Raw genomic sequence first — 22025 nt, forward strand, 5'->3', positions numbered from 1 at the left:
TAAACTTCGTAACATCGTCACTTGTAGAAGACTCCAACTGGCGGGTCACACCTTTCTCACGGAGAACAACGGGATCCCTAAAGTGCCAATGAGTTGGATTCCTCCTGCTGCTAAATGACAACAAGGACACCCTCAAATAACGTGGCGAAGAACCCTGACACAGACCCGAAGGCATTGAATATCACATGGAAGGATGCCGAAGCACTCGCCCAAGACCGAAAGAGTTGGAGAACCCTTACTGCCCGATATGCCCTGTGGCATTGATCCGGGACAAGAGAGAAAGAGAGATTCCAGTTTGGACGCTGATCTGCTTTTCCATCACTCTTCTCATAAATGACTCAATGGCAGCTAGCGACAACAACAATCCATCCCTTTATTTCAACTCTGATTAATGCCTCTCGAGAGATCTGTCATGATACACAGAAACTCAAACAATGCGCTAATCCAGCAAGCCAACATGGTGCACTCTGGCTATCCACGGCACTAGCTGGTCTGTGCTCAGTCTGCAAGCTAAGGTCTTATATGGCTGGTTTGCTTTGCTATGAACAAACCCTGAGTCCTCTCTCTAAGAGGACTTTGTTGGAGGTGTGAGAAAAGCCCCTCGCTGAATAAATTTGACAAGGTCTTGAGAAGCAGCAGAAGCAAACCCGGCCAGTAGAGCCCTCCTCCTGTTCCCCATTGGATAGGTACTGAGGAGTGTACAGCCTATCAGAAACGCCTAAAAATATCACCTGAAGTCCCACCTCTGTTTATATCTCCCATTCCCCACTTTTCACCTCCCCCAGTCCCTTATTTACTCTTTCCCTTATAAGGCAGCTAGCTTCCTTGGAGCAAGTAGGTCCGGGTCGTTTGTGACCGCAAAGCTCGCTAGAACTGGCCCTGAGCATATTTTCAGCATTGATTAAGCATCTTATTTCCTTTACAGGTGTCAAGGTAGGGAAACAGCCTCCCGTTCACCCAGCCACATCCCACATCCCTTTGTAAAGCTAAGACTCTGCACTGCATGTCTTAGCTTTACAAAGCTATTTACTGAAAAAGCAAGCTTGGTTTTACAATTTACTGGAAAAGCAAGCTTTCTTCCATTGCAAAAACAACATTCCATCATTCCTCACAGAGGAGAGCCATTGTAGTCCATGGGGACAAAAAATCAGGAGCCTGGTAGCACCTTTTCCAACTCACACATTTTAGTAAAAGGCAGATGCTTTCATGCTACCAGACTCCTCCTGATTTTTTTTAATCTGTAAAGGGTTCAGTGTATAGTCAGAGGCCTAACCCTTAATCAGGAAAGAAAGGCTTGTAAACTGTTGTAGAAAACTTGGTATTCGCTCAGCTAGTTTTCCTTCTTGTAAATGTTTCACTATCCATGTAGGACACATCATCAAGGCTTTGACCTTCAACTTGGGGTAATAGTTTGAGAGCTCATGTGTCGTATAGACCTGGCCCACTGAGGGCACTTCATGATTCACTGCCTTCGGTGAATACAGAAAATGGGACAATCAAGTCACTAGGTTGAGTGGGTCTTGTGAATAGGGGTTTTGTATTTTAGTGACCATCAAGCTTCATCTCTCTTCCCTCAAAAACAACGGCAAGGATGACTCCTTTGCCAGTTGCATGATTCTGATTGTGGTTCGACCATGCCCCAAGTAGGGGACGCATTCTTCTTGGCCTTTTATGCCCGTCAGCTTGTCCTACGCGTTTTGATTGGGGTTACTGTACATCTGTTTCTGATTGGCCTACTTAGCTTGGCCTACTTAGCTTGGTTGGCTATATTGTTTTTTCTTAGACTGTTCCTGCCTGCTGGATCCTTGCCTAGATGTTGATTTGCTGCATGCGTGATAAGGAAGGACGTAACCAAGGTGCTTTGCTTTTTGGACTAGTTGGTAGACCTGATTTATCTCCAGTCTGTTCTATCAGAATGCCAGGCTCCTACAAGTGCTCTAGCATTCTTGGATGTGGCTTGAACTAAAACAGTCACAGCTTCCCAGTGGAATCTGTGGTTAAATTTGTCCCCATGTTATGAAATCAAAGTTTCCATCCTGTCTTCTGGTTGCCTGCTGGTATTCATGGATGTGTACTGCTACACGCAACCCCTTCGCTTCTTTTCGAAATGATCTCTTAGCAAAGACGTAGGGCAAGATATTCTTTTCCAGTTTTCTCTACTCAGCACTAAGTAAGTAGCAGTCCCAACCATTTCAATTTACTGGCTCCCTTTGGAGCCCCCTGAGTTGGCCTACGTCCTTTGAAAAGGGTGCCCTCACTGGAGAAGCTCCAGCTGCAGATGGAGACATTTGCAAGCTGGATTTGCAGAAGGACACCTTGGTTGGAAGTCAAGGGACCGGAGGTGGCCTGAGTGGACACAGAACTGGGCAAACGGGAACAGAGGAGGAGGCTGAAGCAGTCAAAGGCAAAGGAAGGAAAGGAAGGGCACGAACGGTGGGAAAGCCAGCCTTTCAGCAGGGGAGACTGAATTCAAGCAGAAAGCAAACAGCAATCTTTTTTTTTTTTTTGGCATTCTTTTGCAAAGGCAAAACAACCTTGGAGGATCTAACTGCCCTTGGAAGGGCCAGGGGGAGGAATCCTAACCCTTTCCATTCCTGCAGTTCAGGCTCTCCGACACCCCTTTTCTAAAGGGACCCTTCACTCTGCTCCTTTGGGGAAAAAAGCAATTGGAAGGGAGGCACTTGCAGGGGACAGGTGTGTGGGTATGTGTGGGTGGGTGTGTATTTGTGGGTGCGGTGGGGCTTACAATGACTTCACCCCCATTGCTGTTGGCTCCTATTAACAGCCTCCCTTAACTGCTCCATCTTGCCTTGCCGCTTCTTTCCAAAATCCCTACTTAGGTCTCACCCCATTCGTGGTGGTGGTGGTGGTGATGATGACGATGACGACGACTATTACCTGATGCTTACACATTGTTAAACACTCCAGGCAGGCAGCAAATGTGGGGGGGTTTCTTCCCATTTTCACCCCACCACAGACCTGTAAGCAGAGAAAGACACTTGGCCCTGAAACCTAAATTTCCCTGTCTTTAGAATGTATTTGTTGTTTAAAACTTGGTGGATTTTTTATTCTGTTTTCAACTGTCAGCTACCTAGAGTCATGCCTATGAGATGGGTGGTCATATAAATTTATTAAGTACAAAAATGCACATATTCACATTCCAACTTCCTTTCCTTAAGCTCCCAGATCAGAGAGATACAGATACTGCATTATGTCATGCCCTCTCCTAGGAGATTTCACATAGAAGTCCAGTCACTTGGCTAGACAGGGCAGAACTTGCTACGTGCTTGGATGGGAGACCCCTTAAGGGCACAGGCTAGACCAGGAAGCTGAAATCAACAGCACTTCTGCATGTCTGCATCCCTGTTGTTGCCTGGAATCCAGCTCAGCTCACAGGATATTTTTCTCTTTCACCTGCATTTTCTCAGCGAGGTTTAAACACTAGAGCTCAGCCCTGAACAAGTGCCTCTGAGAATGCGCAGAGTGCCTCTTCAGCAGAGGACAGAGTCCTCTCCGGTTAAATGACAGTGTTATCAGGAAAGGGGGCAGGGCAATTAAATCTTGATCCTCCCCCCTTCACAGAGTCTGCCCTGGCTTTCCCAAGAAATGGTTTTCCGTCTTTCCTTGCGCTGATTTTCAGCTGGGTGGAAAAGGCATTCCAAAAGGGATGTCAAGTTTGCCACCTGACCTGAAAGCTTGCCTTGGCCAGCTCCTGTGTTCCAAGCAGCCTCTTGTCTTATGGGAACCAGCAAGGGAAGGCTTTCCCAGCCCACAGGGAAATGTTGCCACACACGAGGGCAGATGGAGAACAAAAAATCTGGCAACCATTCCTACCAATCTTTTATCCAAAGAGGCAACTGGAGCAGAGGGAATATTTATCCCCTCAAAGCTCCAAGACTTTGGAAGGAATTGCCAAGAATTCTGCGCCCCCTGTGAATGGGAGAAACCCACCCCTCTTCCTGGCAGCATCATTATGTGCCCTAGGGGGCCTTTGCTGGGCTTTTCTTGCTATTCAGTTCAGCTTCACCCCCAAAGTGGGTACGTTGTTAGCAACAACCACGGCACCTTCACGCTTCACACTCTTCTCTAAGAAAGGAGAGGAGGTTTTTTTTAAAAAAAAATACCTCTGCCCCCTTGCCCACAACCCACCCTGAGCCCCTTTCTCAAAGCACCCACATGTGATCACCCCACTTCTCTGCAAATTCAGCAACTCCTTCAGAGCAATCTCTGCCTCCCAGGATTCAGCATCTCAGCATCCCTGCACAGACCCCTCCCCACCAATTCTTGACTAATTACATGGGTCAGGCATCCAAAACAATGTTTAGAAACCCTCTGCAGGCTGTACCCTCCAATGTGGGCAGCTGCACAAGGGGAAACAAGCTATGTCTATCTTTCTTTCACTCCCCAACTGGTTGCCAAGTTAGTTTTTTGCAGTGAAGACAATGGAAGGCACCAGCTTGGGAAAGACTCGCCTAATGCATGAGAAATTGGCCAGGTCTGGCCAAGTTCTCATGCATTAGGCGAGTCTTTCTCAAGCTGGTGCCCTCCAGATCCAGGGACTTCAATTCCCAGAATTCCTACCTGCACTGCCATGGCAGAAAATGCTTGGAACAGAAACCCACACCTCTGGATGGCGGCACCCAGGCTGGGGAAGGTAGCTGATGGAAATTGGTAAGAAGTTGGGGCAGGCAGGCAGAAAGAACTCTTCAGGAGTCAGAGCTGATGAAGCATGCTGTGGTCTCTGAAAGCTGACACGAGCGTGATTCAGCCTTCAGGGTACCACAGGACGCTTTGCTGCTTCCCTCCCACTCTGTTTTCCTCCAGCCCACACCTTAAGCCATTTTACAGGGATGGGTGGAGAAAAAAGGCAGGTGTCTGGGCCCCACCCTGGCTTGGATGCTCTTTATTGCCAGCTTATTTGAAGGCCTGCTGCAATTAGAACAAAATGATAAGGTAGTCCGACGACAGCAGCTTTGGGGCCAGGGCTGCCAGCTGCCAACCTGCCACGCCAGGCCAGGCCACAGCCACCCATTCACACACACACAAAAACCAGCACATAAATACATGCAGGTATCTTTGGAGGTGAAGGGAGAATCACAGCAGGAAAGCAAAGATAGTCTTCTCTCTCCAATTTAGGAATAATTATAACTAATTATAGTTAATTAATAATATCAACCCAAAGGAGGAACAAGCATTCTTTGTCCCTCCAGATAGAAGCTACACCAGCTACATTCAGAGAACTGCAAATTAATGGATTTTTGCAGCCATTCAGAGTGTATCCAATGGGCACTTAATTCCTGATCTTGCAAACTGCTTTTGTGTGCCCTTGCCAGCACCAGCTGCTCCAACTGGCCAGAAAAAGCATTTCTCAGACTGGCATCTTACCAACACTTAGGGAGAGGGTTGGACTAGATGACCTCCAAGATCCCTTCCATTCTATGAATCCGTGTCCAGAGCAGTGTTTCTCAAGCTTGGCAACTTTAAGATGTCTGGACTTCAACTCCCAGAATTCCCCAGCCAACCTTGCTGGCTGGGGAATTCTGGGAGTTGAAGTCCACATATCTCAAAGTTGCCAAGCTTGAGAAACACTGATCTACTCAATTCACACCAGATGAGACTGTGAGATGCGCGAAGAGTCTAGAGAGACAGGGCTTTCCTTCCTGAAACCAAAGCAAGTTCGCACGACACACCTGCCCAGGGACCCCGACCTGGGTGTCCGAACTGATCCCATTTTCTGAGACTGCGCAATACCTCGGCCCACTAAGCCACCGCACAGGTTAGGCTTAGGCGCCACGCCAGGTGCCACTGTGACGGGGTACTTAGCCACGAACCCCAACCAGCCGCCCACGGTGTGACTCGGGACTCTTCCAACCCAGCGGGTAGGTTTAGTTCAGAGGTCAGTGTGTCCTTCGCGCCCAGAGAACCGGGGTCACCGAAGAACCCCTCGTTTGATTAAGCCGGCCCCAGGAGCGCAGGCTAAACCAGGGGTGCAAAAGAGCTATCGGGAAGGAGCCTCGAGACGCCTTCTTCTTTCAGCCCGGAACTCCGTTGCCGGGCGAGACCCGATCCTAACAACCACACGGGCCGCTTTCGGCAGGCGGACCCCTTCGCTCGCCCCGCGGGGCAGGTCGCCCGGATCTGTGAATCCCAGCTTGATCGGGGCCGCTTGCTCTTCTTCAGCCCCCTTCAGACGACGGCCCCGCTGAATTCGCCTATTGCCACGAGTTGCAAACCCGGAGCCCAACCTCCAGCCAGGGGCCGGCGGGCGGGCGCGCGGGAGCCTTACCCGTCTGCAAGCAGAGCAGGCCGGCCAGCAGCGCGGCGAAGAACGGCTTCATCGTGGGCCGGCAGCGGACGGTGGCGGGCGCCGAAGAAGGGAAGACGGGATCGGAGGCGGCAGCGCTGCTTCGCCCGGCATTTAAGGACCGCGCGGCGAGGGCGGGGCTGGCAGCGAGCGACACTCAGCCCAGCCCTGCGGGCCGGCTGCAGCCGAGACTCGCCCGCCGTGGCTGCTGCCGCTGCCGCCGCTGCCTGCGCCAGAGACGCCGCCCGCCGCAGGGAGAGCCGCGGGCGGGGGGAGAGGGCTGGGCGGTGCATCCGCAGCGGCCAGTCGCACAGCCCCTAACCCCGACCCTTTCGCCCTCCAGTCGAGTCCCCTGCCCGCCCCCGCCCCCGCCTTGCACTGGGGAGGCCCCTCCGCGACCCAGATTGAAGGTCACCGGGAGATGGGGGCTGCTGGGCTGGCGTCCCGGGGATCCTGCGTGCCCAAGGCTCCTCTCCCTTCCAGCCCCAACGCCAAGTCAGACCCTCTGGGATGCCCCCTCCCTCGGCGGGGGTGGGGGGCTTCCTGCCTCCTCCCCACCTTCCGCGGAGCCTCCGTGGCACCGTGGCTGGGACGTGCCACAGGCTTGGATGCCCGTCCTGGAAGTGGCGGATGCCCTCCTGCCAGGACCTCAGAAGGACCTTCTTGGGTCAGCTGGCCTGTGGCGGTGGTGGGTGGTTTGGATTGTTTTCTGTTCTCGGTGTTTTCCTTTCATTCCCCCTCTTTGAAAATGATTTTAGGATTGCCCGTGCCTGGTGCCAAGGCATGCTACGCTGTGAAGTAGGACTTCCGGATGAATGCCTCCCTCTTGTAAGGAGCTCCTCTAACAAGTTCCTTTTATTTCTATTTTACTGCATTTTCAATTCTCCATTCAACTTTAGATAGTTTGTTATCCTACTATGGAGCCTCCCTTGCTTATTTATATTTTACTTATACTACATGCCTTTTGATATGGGGAAAAGGAAGAAGAGACAAACAACAGAAGGTGGACAGATTTGTTACAAGTCAGCGAACCTCGTCGGTAAACTATGATCCCCCGACTTACCTACTGAATAGAAAGGATTCTTTGGAGTGGGACTTACAGGCTGAGACAGAGAGTCAGCAATTGTTGGAGTTTTCTTCTTCATTGCTAGAAAATGCTTCTTCCCCAGAGGTTGTTGCACAGCTGCTGAACAATTGAATAAGGAAGGACTCCTTGATCATAAAACCTTGGAAGTCCAAAACTTGTTGGAGTTTATAACCAGACACAGTCTATTGACGGCACAGATGGTTCTCTCAATCTTTGATTTACTGACTATGATCAAAACTCAAGTTGATTCTTTAAAAGACTCCCTTGTTGAATTCCGTAAGAATCATGCAAATCAGACTGAGGCCTCTGATAAAGCTAAGGGCTTACACCTGCACAGCTCCTCGCAGTTATTAGGAGCTAAAAGGGAAGATATGAAAATGACAAACAACTGTATAGAAATAGATGAAAAGGGTAAAAAACCTGTATTAGGTAAATGTTATTTACAGCCCAATAAGATAGCCCTTCAAATACAAACTAATAGAATTAATGGAGGCAAATGGGAGACAAAAAGAGCTATACTCCAATCATTAAGTCAGTTACTACGATGTGAGAAGCGATTTGTGGATCTACAAAAGACAGACTGGCTACCAGCCAGAGGCAGCTTTAGACAGATTCTCTTGACTTTTGGTCTTTCTGTGATTCCAAGTATGCTTCTAAAAATGAAACCTTTTCTGAATATATTCTCAATATTTCCAATCCAAGTTTTTCATTCAGAGGAAGTTAGTCCCCTTATAATTCAACACAATCAAGAGAGTGCTAAAATTTTAACTCATAGTAGAATTATTCCTGCAGATAAACCCAAGGACACCTCATTAATGGAGACTATGCCAAGGAACAATAATAGTAAACATTCTCTCCACCTGATAACAACTCAGTTGCCTCCTGATCCTTTAGAAGGAAACTTAATTAATGTATCCAGTGTTATCCACCAGATAATAGACAAGTTGATACACTTAAGAAATAAAGCAACTTAAAAGGAGCTTTAAAATGGCAACTTGCCACACAGTGAACCCTCTATTAAATTTAACAGTTCAAACAATGCAAGAAGAAAATCCTCACCTGGGACAACAATATGAATGCACTGAAAAGAGAGAGCAAACTAGCTGTAGGCAGAAAGCTGTCAATGAGAACCAAGAATTACAAAATCCAGACGTAATATCTGAGATAGAGGAGCCTTTTGCCCACACTACAAGTATTAATATCAAAAAGAAGCAAGTGGAAACAAGCAAAAATTATTACAGTGGCCCAAGTTCATGAGCAACCCTTAGAAATTTCCAACCTTGGCTCTTTAGAAGATGGGGATATGGATGGGACCCACTTGGGTCATAAAGAGGGTTTGTCTAGATCAAGGATATTAATGCATGTGGCCTGACGGTATGCAGACCAGTGTAAGATAAATCCCCTGAAAATTATTTCGTGGAATATGGCCGGATGGTATCATAACAAAGGCCTTAACCATTTAGATCACTTGTTAGATATGGATGTCCTTTTGCTACAGGAAACTTGGACAGCCGATGATCTTGTATTCAATGGCTATTATTCGTACAAGTTGGAGGCAACCGCTGGCAGAGGGCCAGGGTGGATGAAAGGTGGACTGGGAATTCTTATTTCTAGTGTTCTGAGAGTAGATTATAAATCCATTCAGCCACTTAATCAAATAACTATGGCCGTACTCTTAGATCTGAGAAATATTTCTTTATTAATTATTAATGTATATTTCCCGCCAATACAAAGAAGAGCCAAAATTGAGGCAATGTGGTCAGATTTAGAGCAGTATGTTGATAACCTCCTTCTGGAATACCCTAGTGCTTTGGTACTACTGGGGGGGGGGGATTTTAACAGCAGGCTAGGTCCTGATGACCATACACTGTTCTCTAAATTTCAGCAGTATCCACCAACCCATGCTCCCAATTTACCTGATGCCGCTCTTGTACGCCTTTTTAAAGATAAAAGATTTAACCATGCTGGGATTTGTCTAGCCGAGTTTGCAAACAAGTTTAATCTATACATACTAAATGGCTCTATTAAAAGTGATCACCCAGGAGAATATACATTTATGGCTGGGACTAGGAAAAATACTGTTGATTATATGCTAGTCTCTATTAACTTATTACATTCAGCGGAGTCCTTTAAGGTGCTTCCGCATCTAGAAAATGACCATCTGAAGACATCTACTAGTCAGATACGGCCGGAGACGTATTTTACCCCTGTCATTGTTCCAGCAGGACAAGTAAGTTGTGCCAGATGGACCTTACAACTTGATCAAAGGGTGAGGAAGACATTGGCAGAGGATGATTTACAAACAATTCGATCATCGTTTATATCTCCCAATACCTCACAAGACCCACTGATTTTGTATAAAAACTTAATTCAAAAATTACAACCAATATTAACTTGTGTTACTAACCCTGACATCAAAAGGGTTGTGACTTTCTCTAAGTCATGATTTGACAAAGAATGTGTTGAAGCTAAGAAAGCCCTTGCTGCAGCTTATCACTTATATAAATCCGAGACAGAGTCTATTAACAATGCAAATACAAAATCTCCTGAACACCTTCTTGCCATCAAAAAACAGTATAAGAGACTGGTGGCTGATAAGAAGAAGCAGGACATGAAAACCATGTGGAAACATCTTATTGAAGCTGCCAAACTGCCCAAATTTGTGTCAAACACTCATCTTCAATTGGAAGTTGGCATGATAAAAGTCGAGGCAAGCGTGCGTCTAGCTTCCCTAAAACTTTGGCTAAAACTCAAGCATTATCTCCAAGGGTTAGTGCCACTCATTTTCCAAGATTCCTTCCAATCTTCTTGGTTAAAGGATATTGAATTCAGTCTCGCAAAGCTAGGATTTTCCACAGATTTAATTCTTAGGATGGATTATGAACAGGCAAAATTGACCCTGAAGCAAAGCATAAAGGACATAGAGAGACAGACGGACTTACGGAAGGCTCCTCATTTCCTATCTTAGAGCATAATAAATATATTGTCAGTGCTGCTAACTACTTTTCTCAACTCGAAATTCCTAGCCAGTGGAAAGCTTTCTCCCTAGCTCGAAGCCATGCACTCCCTTCTGCAGTCCTGGAAGGCAGATACAAGAAAATCCCAATAGCTGCAAGGCGGTGCCCTTGTAACAATGGAGAGATAGAAACCACAGACCACGTGCTTCTCCGTTATCCTTTTTATAAAGAGCTCAGGAGTAAATTAATATTCCCTTTGATCAACAAATACCCTAGGCAGAAAGATATAGATTATATGCAAATGTTACTTATAGACAAACATCCAACTGTCATGGCGCAAGTAGCCAGATTCTGCGCAGCTGCTATGAAGATACGTCAGATTATGATTGGAAAAATGTAGTAATGTACCCCTTGCAATAACTTTGTGGCCTATATATCACATTTTATATATGATATTTTACTCTTTTTATTACTCTTTTTAATATTTTACATACCATATTTTCATAGACACTTATGTTTGATAGAATCGATAGTGCAAATTAATAAGATTGTTTATAAATTTGATTAAGGGGCTCATTTACATTGTGATCTAAATGTATTTTAACATTTAACTGGAACTTGGAAATTCAAATTTAAAATTCTTTTAAATCAGATGGCTCATATTTTAAGGCTAAGGCTAATGTGTAGATGTTTATAGAATTGTATCTTGTACTGGTCAGTGACCGTAATAAAATTGAACATATGAACATGCTAGGCTGTCTTTCCACCCAGACGGATGAGTCACTGACTCACGTTTTCCTCAGCCCAATTACAGATGTTGGTTCTCAATACCATGGGGCCAAGATTGCCTTGGAATCCTTCTGTCATGCAGGCTGGGCTTATATAACATACTCAACCATAAGCCACTTCTTAAGATCAGGAGTATTTCTTCCCCAACTAGCACTGAGATCCAGATTCAGATCCATACTTGGTTATACATGGCTTTCAACAGGTCTGTTTCCCAACCCAAAGACAAAGTTCCAGAAACTTTCAAAGGCAGCAATAAGACTGTTGTTCCACATCAGTGTTTTTCAAACTTGGCAACTTTTAAGATGGGTGGGCTTCAACTCCCAGAATTCCCCAGCCAGCCATGCTGGCTGGGGAATTCTGGGAGTTGAAGTCCACCCGTCTTAAAGTTGCCAAGTTTGAAAAACACTGAAATAGTGGAAGGGAAACCATATACCCTGGGCTGAAGGTCTAGAAGATGCAGACTATATCCTTGGACTACAAGTCCCTCTAGTTTAGCATAGCCTCTCAGGACTGATGGCCAGATGTGCAGTAGTTTACCCCATCCGGGATCCTATAAACCAGAAAAGTTTTCAGGGACTGACTCCAGGGCCATATTGCCTGGTGTAATCGATCAGAACTGTCGGAGAATGGGAACGGAGAAGAATAAAGCTGGCACACACAATCAACTAAGATGTGGAAACAGGGCTGGTTATTACTACACAAGCAAAGCGCAAAACCTATTTACAAGCCTTTTCGTCTACACTGTGTTTACACACAAAGGCTTGTAAATAAGTGTCTTTATATGTGCATATCTATCTAGAGGAACCAAGATAGATAGATATACACAAATATAAAGCGTTTATACAGTATATCTGTATATCTATCTAGAGCAACCAAGGGTAAATAGACACTCTAGCTTAATATTTGGAACTTAATTAAAAGACCGAACGTTCTACTTCTTTGTTTATAATACAGAAGTGCTTTGCTGTGCGTTTCTTCCTCCTCCCACGCACGCTTATCCACAGGTGCAGGAAAGCTCCTCAGTATCTCCCTTGTCACTTCTAAGGCTGGTTGCTGTCCCTGTTGTCATTAGTTCGGTCTTCTTTATATTTAAACTTAGTCTTAATCTTACTTTCTCATTGTGCTCCTCAGCTTTCAGTACTAGAGCTTGCAGACCCTTTGCATTTTCAGCTATCAGGGCGGTGTCATCAGCATAGCGTAGCCTACTGATGTGTCTTCCTCCAGTTTTAAAACCACGCTCATCTTCTTCCAATCTAGCCTCCTTCAATATATATTCAGCATATAGGTTGAATAAGAGACAGTCTGCTGTAGTGGTTAAGGGCAAGAAGCCAGGGGACCCTGAGTTCTAGTCCCACCTGAGGCACAAAGCCAGCTGGGTGACATTGGGCCAGTCCCTGTCTCTCAGCCCTGGGAAGGAGGCAGTGGCCAACCACTTCTGAAAATGTGGCCAAGAAAACTGCATGGACTTGCCCCGGCAGTTGCCAGGAGTCAAGACTGATTCAAAGGCACAAAATAAAATAAATATAGGTTGAATAAATAAGAGGAGAGTATGTAGCCTTGTCTCAAGTCCATTTCAATTTGCTGGTGGCTAAGATGTCAGCAAAGGATCGTTACCTTGTTGTGGTGCTGGAGCTTGAGCACCTCAATGATGCCATGAGCTAAACCGTGAAGGGCCACCCAAGACGGGAAGGTCATGACAGAGCGGTCAGACTAAATGCGATCCCTGGGGAAGGTAATGGCAACCCACCCCAGTATTCTTGCCGTGAAAACTCAATGGATCACTTTGGCCACCTAATGAGAAGACAGGACACCCTGGAGAAGATGCTGATGCTAGGGAGAGTGGAGGGCAAAAGGAAGAGGGGCCGACCAAGGGCAAGGTGGATGGATGATATTCTAGAGGTGACGGACTCGTCCCTGGGGGAGCTGGGGGTGTTGACGACCGACAGGAAGCTCTGGCGTGGGCTGGTCCATGGAGTCACGAAGAGTCGGAAGCGACTAAACGAATAAACAACAACAACAACAAAAGATGTCAGTGTGTAGTTGATTCATTTAATCTTTTGCTGTACTGAACTTTCCTATGTTCAGTGTTTCTTCCTAGACTTGTAATGCTCTTCTTTGGCACAAATGCACTATTGTTTAGTCATTCACCTAACGCCCTATAGAATTGCTTCCTCCTGAGATCGAGAAGGTCCCTACCCACTCAGCCATGGAAACCTGGTTCTTCTCACAGACACTGGGCCAGCATGGGAGTTGAGCCCAGCCCATGTGTAGTCTGATGTGGGATTATCATGATGCCTCGGTTGGAGTGTGATCGTTTTTTTAAATTTGGGGAACTCCTGGTTTTGTTTTGTTTTGTTTTTTTCCCCTATTTTTTTCACATATTCATAGTGGTTTGATGGTTGTTAGCCACCAGGGTTATATTGTATAAGGCGGGCATCCATATAAATCTTTTAAATAAACACACTGAGTCACTTCTGATTATTTGTGACCCAATGGGCACCCATTCACCAGGACTGCCTACCAATAATGGCTTGTAGGCTTTTACCTGTGTCATTTGGGCCAGTATCCAGCCATCTTATCTTCTGATGGCCTCTTTTTAAATTGCCTTTGACTTTTCCAAGCCTCAGGGATTGTGGCTTGTGCACTGTGTTTTCAAAATATTTAAGATTTTGCTTCTGTGGGTTTGGGGAATTTTGGAAAGAAATGGACCAGACATCAACCATCAAGAGCTACAAGTGTATTTCCACTTTAGCTCACAAACAGCAACTTGGCCCAAGTGGTGAGAAACCTGGAAGAAACATTTCAAATCCTTCAAAGAGATTCTGCCTTAATGATCTTGCTATAAAAGAGGCTGGAGCATTCCTCTAGGAGCTTCTAAGTTTCTGCTTTTACCCCAGATGAGCATTAAAATTTGAATAATTCTTGCTTCCTTGTTTTTGCCCAACTGAGTGGAACTTGACAATTTAATTATTAATCCTTCCAGAGAGTAGTTGGGTTTTATTTCATCCAGCATGGAATGATTTGTTCTTAGTGGTATCCAAGATCATCTCAACAAGTTTCTGCAGCATCACGATTCAAGGGCGTCCATTTTTTCTTCATTTAACCATTCTGAGGCTCCAGCTTTCACAGACAGATGTTACAAAAGAGGCTCACCGTGGCTCATCCCACAAGCCTTTGTGGTTAATGTGATGTCTCAGTCCTTTAATGTTTTTATTAAAGGTGTTTAGATGCATCGTGGTCTTTCTCCTTAGTCACAGATCTGCTACTTGGGAGAAAGACTCATCTAAACATCTAAATGTTTCATGGTTCTAGACACCATCCCTATGAACTTCTCCAACCTAGGAAGAGAAGTCTGTTGCTCCTTCAACTTCATTCCCCCCACCCACATTTGTGATGGGTTCACGTTATCTATTGCCATAATCTTATGGTTTTTATTTCTGTTGTTTTTAAAAGATATATATTGAGCAGCAGACCAGCTTTTGCACCCTTTCCTCATGTCTTGAGCAAGAGATTCCTTAAGGGTTTCTCTCTTCTAGATAACATACAGGAACAGAAAGTCATTTGGGTTGCCTCCCTTAGGCCCTAAATACCTTCGGCCAGCCCTGTTAAGCGGGCACAGGGTTCGACAGGAGAAAGGGTTGAGCCCCACAGTCAGATTTAAGTGCTGGAATTTTGTCCAGAAATATGTGAAGTAATAAATGCAAAGAAAGGAATGCTTCCAGGTATGTATGGAAAGTTTTGTCCTCGTTTTGGAGGACTAGTGGAATGCAGTCTATCCTCAACCATGTGAAACTCACAATAAAGCCAGCTTTAGAGGTAAACTCAACTTTACAGCCTGACCCCGTTAAGAAATAGCCCTCCTTGGGAAATCCTCGGGTTTTATTCTTACAAAGCACAGTCAAACCATGGAATCCTTTCTCACTGGAGACCCGCCAAAGCCTCAGTTAGAACCTGGGAGCATTACGAGGTATATCTGCATGGACTAAGTAGGCGTTGCTGTTAATTTGATTGGGTTTTATTCGGTTTGAAGATAACAGGCTTCCTTCTTCCTTTGTCTTTGATCCTGAGAGGTAGAACCACGACGTACTGGACTCTCAAGGAAATTGTAGGTAAATCTTCCATAACACCCCAGCTTTTTGCTAAATTACAGCCCTTTTCAGATTCAGAAACAGAAGCTCAGAAAGATGTCACCAAATACAGCCAGAAAATACAGCTAAAACAGTTTTGGGCTCCTGCTGCTGATTTATTTTTATATGTTTTTGGCTGCTTTAAAATTTCATTTTTTTATCTGATGGTTTAAACTGTGACCTTTGTCATTGAAACTAATTTTTTCTTTTCTCATTTGGCTCCATTGTGTAATGTGTCTGGGGTTTTAGCCAACTTCCTAAAACCAATAGTTAGTTAAACAGATATACAACAGTTAGGTAAAGGTAAAGGTTTCCCTTGACATTAAGTCCAGTCGTGTCCGACTCTAGGGGGCGGTGCTCATCTCCGTTTCAAAGCCGAAGAGCCAGCGTTTGTCCGAAGACACTTCCTCCGTGGTCATGTGGCCGGCATGACTAAGCGGAACGCCGTTACCTGCCTGCCGAAGCGGTACCGATTGATCAACTCACATTGGCATGTTTTCGAACTGCTGGCCAGTATACACATACAACAGTTAGATAGCCAAATAAAGGACCACATTTTGGAACGTTTTTGTGGCTTTAATATATGCCTTTAAGAGGTATGCAGATACATCAGAGAATCACAGCCCTTAACAGATTCTCCATAATCTTCCCAGTTTCCAGTATGGAGTATTGTTTTCCCATGATTTACAAATCCCCAGATACCTGGACTGGGATTATATTTAGCTTGACTGGGATTTTCTTCACGCCCTAGTTGCACCACCTGTGTGACTCACTAATCCATATGAGGGGTTAGTTGTTGTGGATTGTGAAAATGGGAAAGGGAAGTATGTCGGGAGGGGGAGCCTATGAGTAGGCAGTATCATTTCTAATTAACCAGGCTGACTTGGAAAACCTGTTGAGTTTATCTTCCAGGGGATGAAGAAGATGGTGAAACATGCCCATGAAACAAGCAGCTGAGAACAAGTCCTGAAAACTAGAAAAGTCATCTCTGAATGAAAAATCATCCTGTTGTTTACAGTTGGGAATGGAATGAAGGCCATCCCCACCTCTCTAAAACATTGGTATGACTCCTAGAGTGCCACAAACGCTGATGGGTTTTGAACCAGAGATCTTGATATGGTCCCAATTCTGAAAAACGTCCAGTGGGAATAACTGGACAAATCTCAGTCCTGCCCTGCAGGTCACTGAGATGACTGGAAATAGGCAGAGAATGAATACAGAGAAAGGCAGCTGTTGATGGCTGGGAGCCATTCTTAACATTTGTATAGAGAGTAGACAAGATAACCTTGACAGAAATATGCAGGAACTGTTGCCGAGGCACAGAGGGCTGAAGCATTCTTTAAGTCCTGAGAAGCAAGATAAAATTCAGAAATGGCTCAGGCAGGCACCTCCCTGATGCCCTGTGGTATAAGAGGGAAAGGAGGTACCGCACAATCAGACTTGCCAGATTCTGCTACTGTAGCCTATCTCAATAAAGTGTGGTTCCAGTCCTCCTGTGGAACTGACTTTCTGGCCTGTGTTGGCAGATTGCTGGGAAAGCCTTTGGCCCAGGAGAGATCAGAAAAGTCACACACCAGGCATTTCTATAAAAATAATTTTATTTACAGAAAGCAAAAACATATTTAAAAGACTTGGCTCTCAGTGAGAGCAGCTTGACTCTCTACATGCCTGCACAGAAAAGAAACAGAAACTAAAACAAGTCCTAGGCAAAAATTTTGCACCCCAGGTGCAAAAATTAACATTTGAAAAGGGGACAGTTGAATTCAACCTCTGCACCGGGCCAAAATGATTAGTTACCATAGTAACTTTAATCTGTAGTAGAAAACAATATAGTAACAGCCTGGTCCACCTATAAGGTTGACAATTTGGGAGAGGTCCAAGGGTCTTTCCGAGCAATGTGATGATATAAATGGAGGGGTGATGGCTTCTGAATATATATACGGTATTTTTTAGAGGGTTGTTGAGTTTTCCTTTGACTTCCCAGTGTAGACTTCCTTCTGATTGTGGTCCTCAGTTCCCAGAATTCTCAGCATGCTGGCTAGGGGATTATGGGAGTGGACATCCTTACTTCTACTGGATGTTGGATACTGAGGTTGGGGAAGGCCACGCTATCGGATTTCTATATACTTCCTGTCTCAAATGGTAGATAATCACACCCCACTTTTCAGCAACTGTGGGCTCTCTCTAAAGTACCAAAACTGAAATGGGGATCACTTACTGCTGTAGGGCCACAGGTCCCCCATCTCTCAATAAATGTGTACATGCTGACGAGATAATGAAAATGGGAAATGGCAGAGATTGGACCGTGCCATCTTGGACCATCGTGAGGTGGCTCCATTATTGCTGTTAAACATCTATTTTCTCTCATGCCTTGTTTTCTAATTTTTTTAAATAATTACTGGTTTTTTATATACGTATGTTTACTGTTTATAACTTTGTTGTACACCACCCAGAGTCACTTTTCACGAGATGGGTGGCCATATAAATTTGAGAAAGAAAGAAATGCCTCATTGTTTGTCTGCTTGCCAGAAGACTTGCTCTCACAACCCCATTCTGGTCCCAGACCTTGAGATAACAGGAACTGGTTCTACAAGCTGGCATCAGGGGAATAAATAAGTCATCGTCTGAATGGCTCTTGTACTTCAGGATAGAGCATTATGTGTCTATGGAGAATGTCTCCATTTAAAAAAAGGAAAACAGTTCCCATCGGGTTGCATGAAGAAGATTCAAAGTTCAGTGGGCCTGAAAGGTTGGACCTCCCTACCAAGAAGACCTCTCAAGTTCTCCAGCTTGCTTATTGCTTCATTTATCGCAATATTTCTGTCCTCATCACCAACCTCTAGGTCTCATAACTTCTCATCATTTCTCTCTTCATCACCAGCCTCTACATTTTTCAAACTTGGCAACTTTAAGATCTGTGGAGTTCAACTCCCAGAATTCCCCAGCCAGCATGCTGGCTGGGGAATTCTGGGAGTTGAACTCCACAGATCTTAAAGTTGCCAAGTTTGAAAAACACTGTTCTAGGTGAGGAATGGTGAGTAAATGCCGAAGTCAGGGGTCCAATTTCCATAAATTACAATTTATGTTTGTTTTTCACTGCTTATATTGGGGCGAACAAAAATGGAAGTTTCCTTCTCAGCCATTTTGCCCTGACCTTGTAAATAAGACGGGGACCAGGTTCAGTTCTCCAGTTTAAGAATGCTGTCAGGCCCTGAGGAACTCCTCCTGCCTGTGACCAAAACCCCCTTAATCCTTTCTGACCCCAAAGAAAGGACTATTACTTACCTTAACAAAGCAGGATGAAACTGACAAAGGCCAGCAGAGATGGCAGACTGAATGAGGAAAGCGCAACAATTAATAGGACTAAACTGCAGTTACAGGTCGTCTTCACTTGCCAACTGCAATTGCAACTCCGTCACTAAGCAATGCAGTTATAAAGTGAAACATCACGTGACTGCGCTGGACTTATAACGCCAATGACTGCAGTCATTAAGTGAATCACTGCGGGTCGGTAAGGGCAACGTGACGTGACTGTGACTTGTGACTCACTGCTGGGCTCCCCACTGACTTTTCTTGTCAGAAGCCGATCACGAAGATCACAAATGGCGATCACGTGACCACGGGCACACTGCAACCCTTGTAAGTGCGCTGCAGTTGCCAAGTGCCAGAATCACAATCACATGACTGCAGGGACGCTGTGATGGCCAAAAATCCGAGGACTTTTCATAAACCTACTTTTTCAGCACCAGCATAACTTCGAACGGTCACTGAATGAGGCAGTCAGTAAGTGAGGATTATGTTTGTTCCATTCCAGATCCCTGCACCTAATCCCATCATGTTCCACCGCTGGTTAACAAGAGACAATGGCTATTTCAACACCAGTTCTGCCTCTATAAAGCATGATTTTCCTCCACCATCATATGGCTCTCCTTACACAATCAAAACTCACCCAGTTTTCCTTCCTATGGTCCCAAAATCCTAATAGCAAATCAGCACCCCAAAATGTCCTGCTCTACAATTCAACGTTCCTATAAAGGTCTTCCCTTTCAATTGTGCTTTGTTCCTCGTCTTCTAAGATGGAACTCAATGATGATCTGATCATGGCTGAAAAGGGTAAACTGTCCTTGGAGTCAAGCTCACCTCCTGATGACAACATGGGTACATCCTGGTTATCTTGGCAAGATAGGGAAGTAGTTTCCCATTCGTCTGGGATTTTTTTCAACTTCCCTGTCTAGCAAACAGTTCTGTGCTATTTCAGTACCCACTGGGGTCAATGTTTATTTTATTTTATTAGTTTTGTTGCTAGCCACCTAGGATTGTTGTATAAAAGGTAGGCAGCCATATAGGTTTTATAACTACATACATACACACAGATTCATCGCTTAGTTTGCAGGGGATCAGATAGAGGTGTCTAAGTCCTGCTACCTGTTCAGGCCTCCTAGTGACATCATCCTTGGCAGCCATATGGAAGGATTCACCATTGCTCTCTTGCAACCAGGGTGCTATGCTGGTCTAGTGTACAGTCATGGATTTCCTGGTGGTCTCTCATCCAAGTTCTAAACAGTTCCAACCCTGCTTCATTTTTCAGGATCCACCAAGAAGTCATAGAAGGAACAGGGAGGAGCAGAGATCTGCCTTTTCTCTTTTTTGACTAAAGGGCTGTTCGGATTGTTGGGCAAGAGACAAGGGATTTCGGCACATGCACCAACTACAGAGATGGCTAGAAAAGACCACTGCATGGCCAGCAATCCTCAAGTAACATAGAAAGCTAGCCACTGCATTTGGAAAAAGAGAAATGCTCCGTCATTTCACTCGTAACAATAGGAACACACTTTTCCATTCCTATGGAAATTTGAGTCTCCCCGTTCCCCCGTTTCAAATGGGGAGAATTTATTCTCCATGTATTGTGCTTTTTTATTATCCAGTAGTGGCTGGCCTACTTTCCACTCACTCAAAAGCCAAGAGGGCAGTTGTTCCTGGGTGTAAAAGGAAGCCACTGGAAAAACTGGCTTTGTGTTGTTGCCCTGTCTTCTGTCAAGCCCGGGGACACATACTTCTCCATTCTGTGCAACCACCTCAAATGTGGCAACTCTGCAGAGCAGGTCTTCCACATGACGGCAACAAATCAGGAGTCCGATAGCCCCTTTTCCAACTCCTAACTCATTTCCCAAATGAACAAACCTGCCTGTGTGTCACTGCTACTTCAAGCACTACCCTAGTTATCATTTGGCTTCTGGTGCAAGTCAAGGGTCTGATTGTCACCTGTAAGGCCCTACATGTCCGGGGACTGGGAAACAGAAATTGAATGAATGAATGAATGAATGAATGAATGAATGAATGAATGAATGAATACACAAACAAACCAACTTATGGGACCATCTTCTCCCAGTGGTTTCCACCCAACAAGATCTGGTAGGGAGGATGCTGAGTCCCATCCTTGCGGGATTGGCATCATCAGGGTCCACAAGGATGTGTCATTTTTGTAGCTGCACAACTCTTTTGGAACAGCATCCCATCAAGGTCACACCAGTACCAACCGTGTTGTTGTCAGAGCTATTTTTCCTCAGTGTCTTAATGGCCTGGAAATGACTGTAGAGTTGCAAAGGTGTTTGTCTCTCTGTCTTTTAATTTTGTCTCTTTTAATTTTGTATTGTTCTCAGCTCCTCAGAGCCATTTCACAACTGAGTGACACAGAGGTAGCACAAATAAAATGAAATAAATAACCAAAGAGGGCCATCATCTTCCTGTCTAACCTGTCCACCCTGGGTGAGGCAGAAGGCTAATCTGATGAAAGAAGCAGTTTTCCATCTGTGCACTGCATATTCCCATTTCCAAATGCAATATTTGCCTGGGATTCATGAAATTATACAAGTAATCCTTGCTTGACGACCACAGTTGGGACTGGAATTTTGGTTGCTAAGTGAAGCGGTCATTAAGTGAAGCCAACCCAATTTTACGACCTTTTTGCAGCGGTCGTTAAGTGAATCATTGCAGGGGTTTAGCGAACCAGGTGGTCATTAAGCAAATCACATGGTTCCCCATTGATTTTGCTTGCCAGAAGCTGGCCAGGAAAGTTGGAAATGGCAATCATGCAACCACGGGATGCTGCGACAGTCACAAATGCAAACTGATTGCCAACCGCCCAAATCGTAATCACGTGAGCACAGGGATGCTGCAACGGTCGTAAGTGTGAGGACTGGTCATAAGTCAGATTTTTCAGCACCGCTGTAAGTCCAAACAGTCACTAAATGAATGGTCATTAAGCGAGGACCACCTATAGGTGCATTTTTACTCCATGTGGGGTCCTTCATGGCCTGCAAGTGGAGTTAGTTGCATAGGTCCAACCATGTCCAACAGTAGCCTTTCTGAGATATTAGTGGAGGGCAAGCCACTTTCTTTTTAAATTGGGGGACAGGAGTATGGTCATGATTCAGTGACAGCACAGGGGTGGGATGGGGGACAGAAACGTTGCTGTGCCTATTTTCAGCAGTGTATTCTTCGAAGGTTTCAAGGGGCTGTAAAACAGATCTGGTAGGTGCTACATCTTGAAGACACAGTTGCCTGCCCTGAACTGGATTCATGTCCGAAAAAGGCTATCAAAGTCATCCTGTTTATGAAATAAAGGTTTCTGGTTTGGGGTGCAAAGATCTTCCCCAAGAATCATGAACATCAATAACTAAACTGAACACGAGTGACCTGCTTGGTAGAACTCTAACGCATTGTTGTTTGGTTTGTCAGACCCCTCCTTAAAATTGCCACGC

The 22025-nt window shown here is 45.2% G+C and overlaps 2 protein-coding genes across 3 annotated transcripts in view; both read right to left on the minus strand.

The window, feature by feature from the left end:
- The window catches only part of LOC134494512 (lymphocyte antigen 6E-like), a 120398-nt gene extending 113902 nt beyond the window's left edge, over positions 1-6496 (minus strand). For both annotated transcript variants that reach the window (XR_010067681.1, XM_063299727.1), the window contains exon 1: positions 6287-6496. Coding sequence is in view for 1 of the 2 variants with exons in the window: in XM_063299727.1 (XP_063155797.1) it covers positions 6287-6338 (52 nt within the window). In the remaining variant the exon portion in view is untranslated. The remainder of the gene's footprint in view (positions 1-6286) is intronic.
- The window catches only part of LOC134494511 (lymphocyte antigen 6E-like), a 256021-nt gene that overhangs the window by 32174 nt on the left and 201822 nt on the right, over positions 1-22025 (minus strand). The gene's annotated exons all lie outside the window — the stretch shown is intronic.

Source organism: Candoia aspera, chromosome 3 (genome assembly GCF_035149785.1).
Source record: "Candoia aspera isolate rCanAsp1 chromosome 3, rCanAsp1.hap2, whole genome shotgun sequence".
Taxonomy (NCBI): Eukaryota; Metazoa; Chordata; class Lepidosauria; order Squamata; family Boidae; genus Candoia; species Candoia aspera.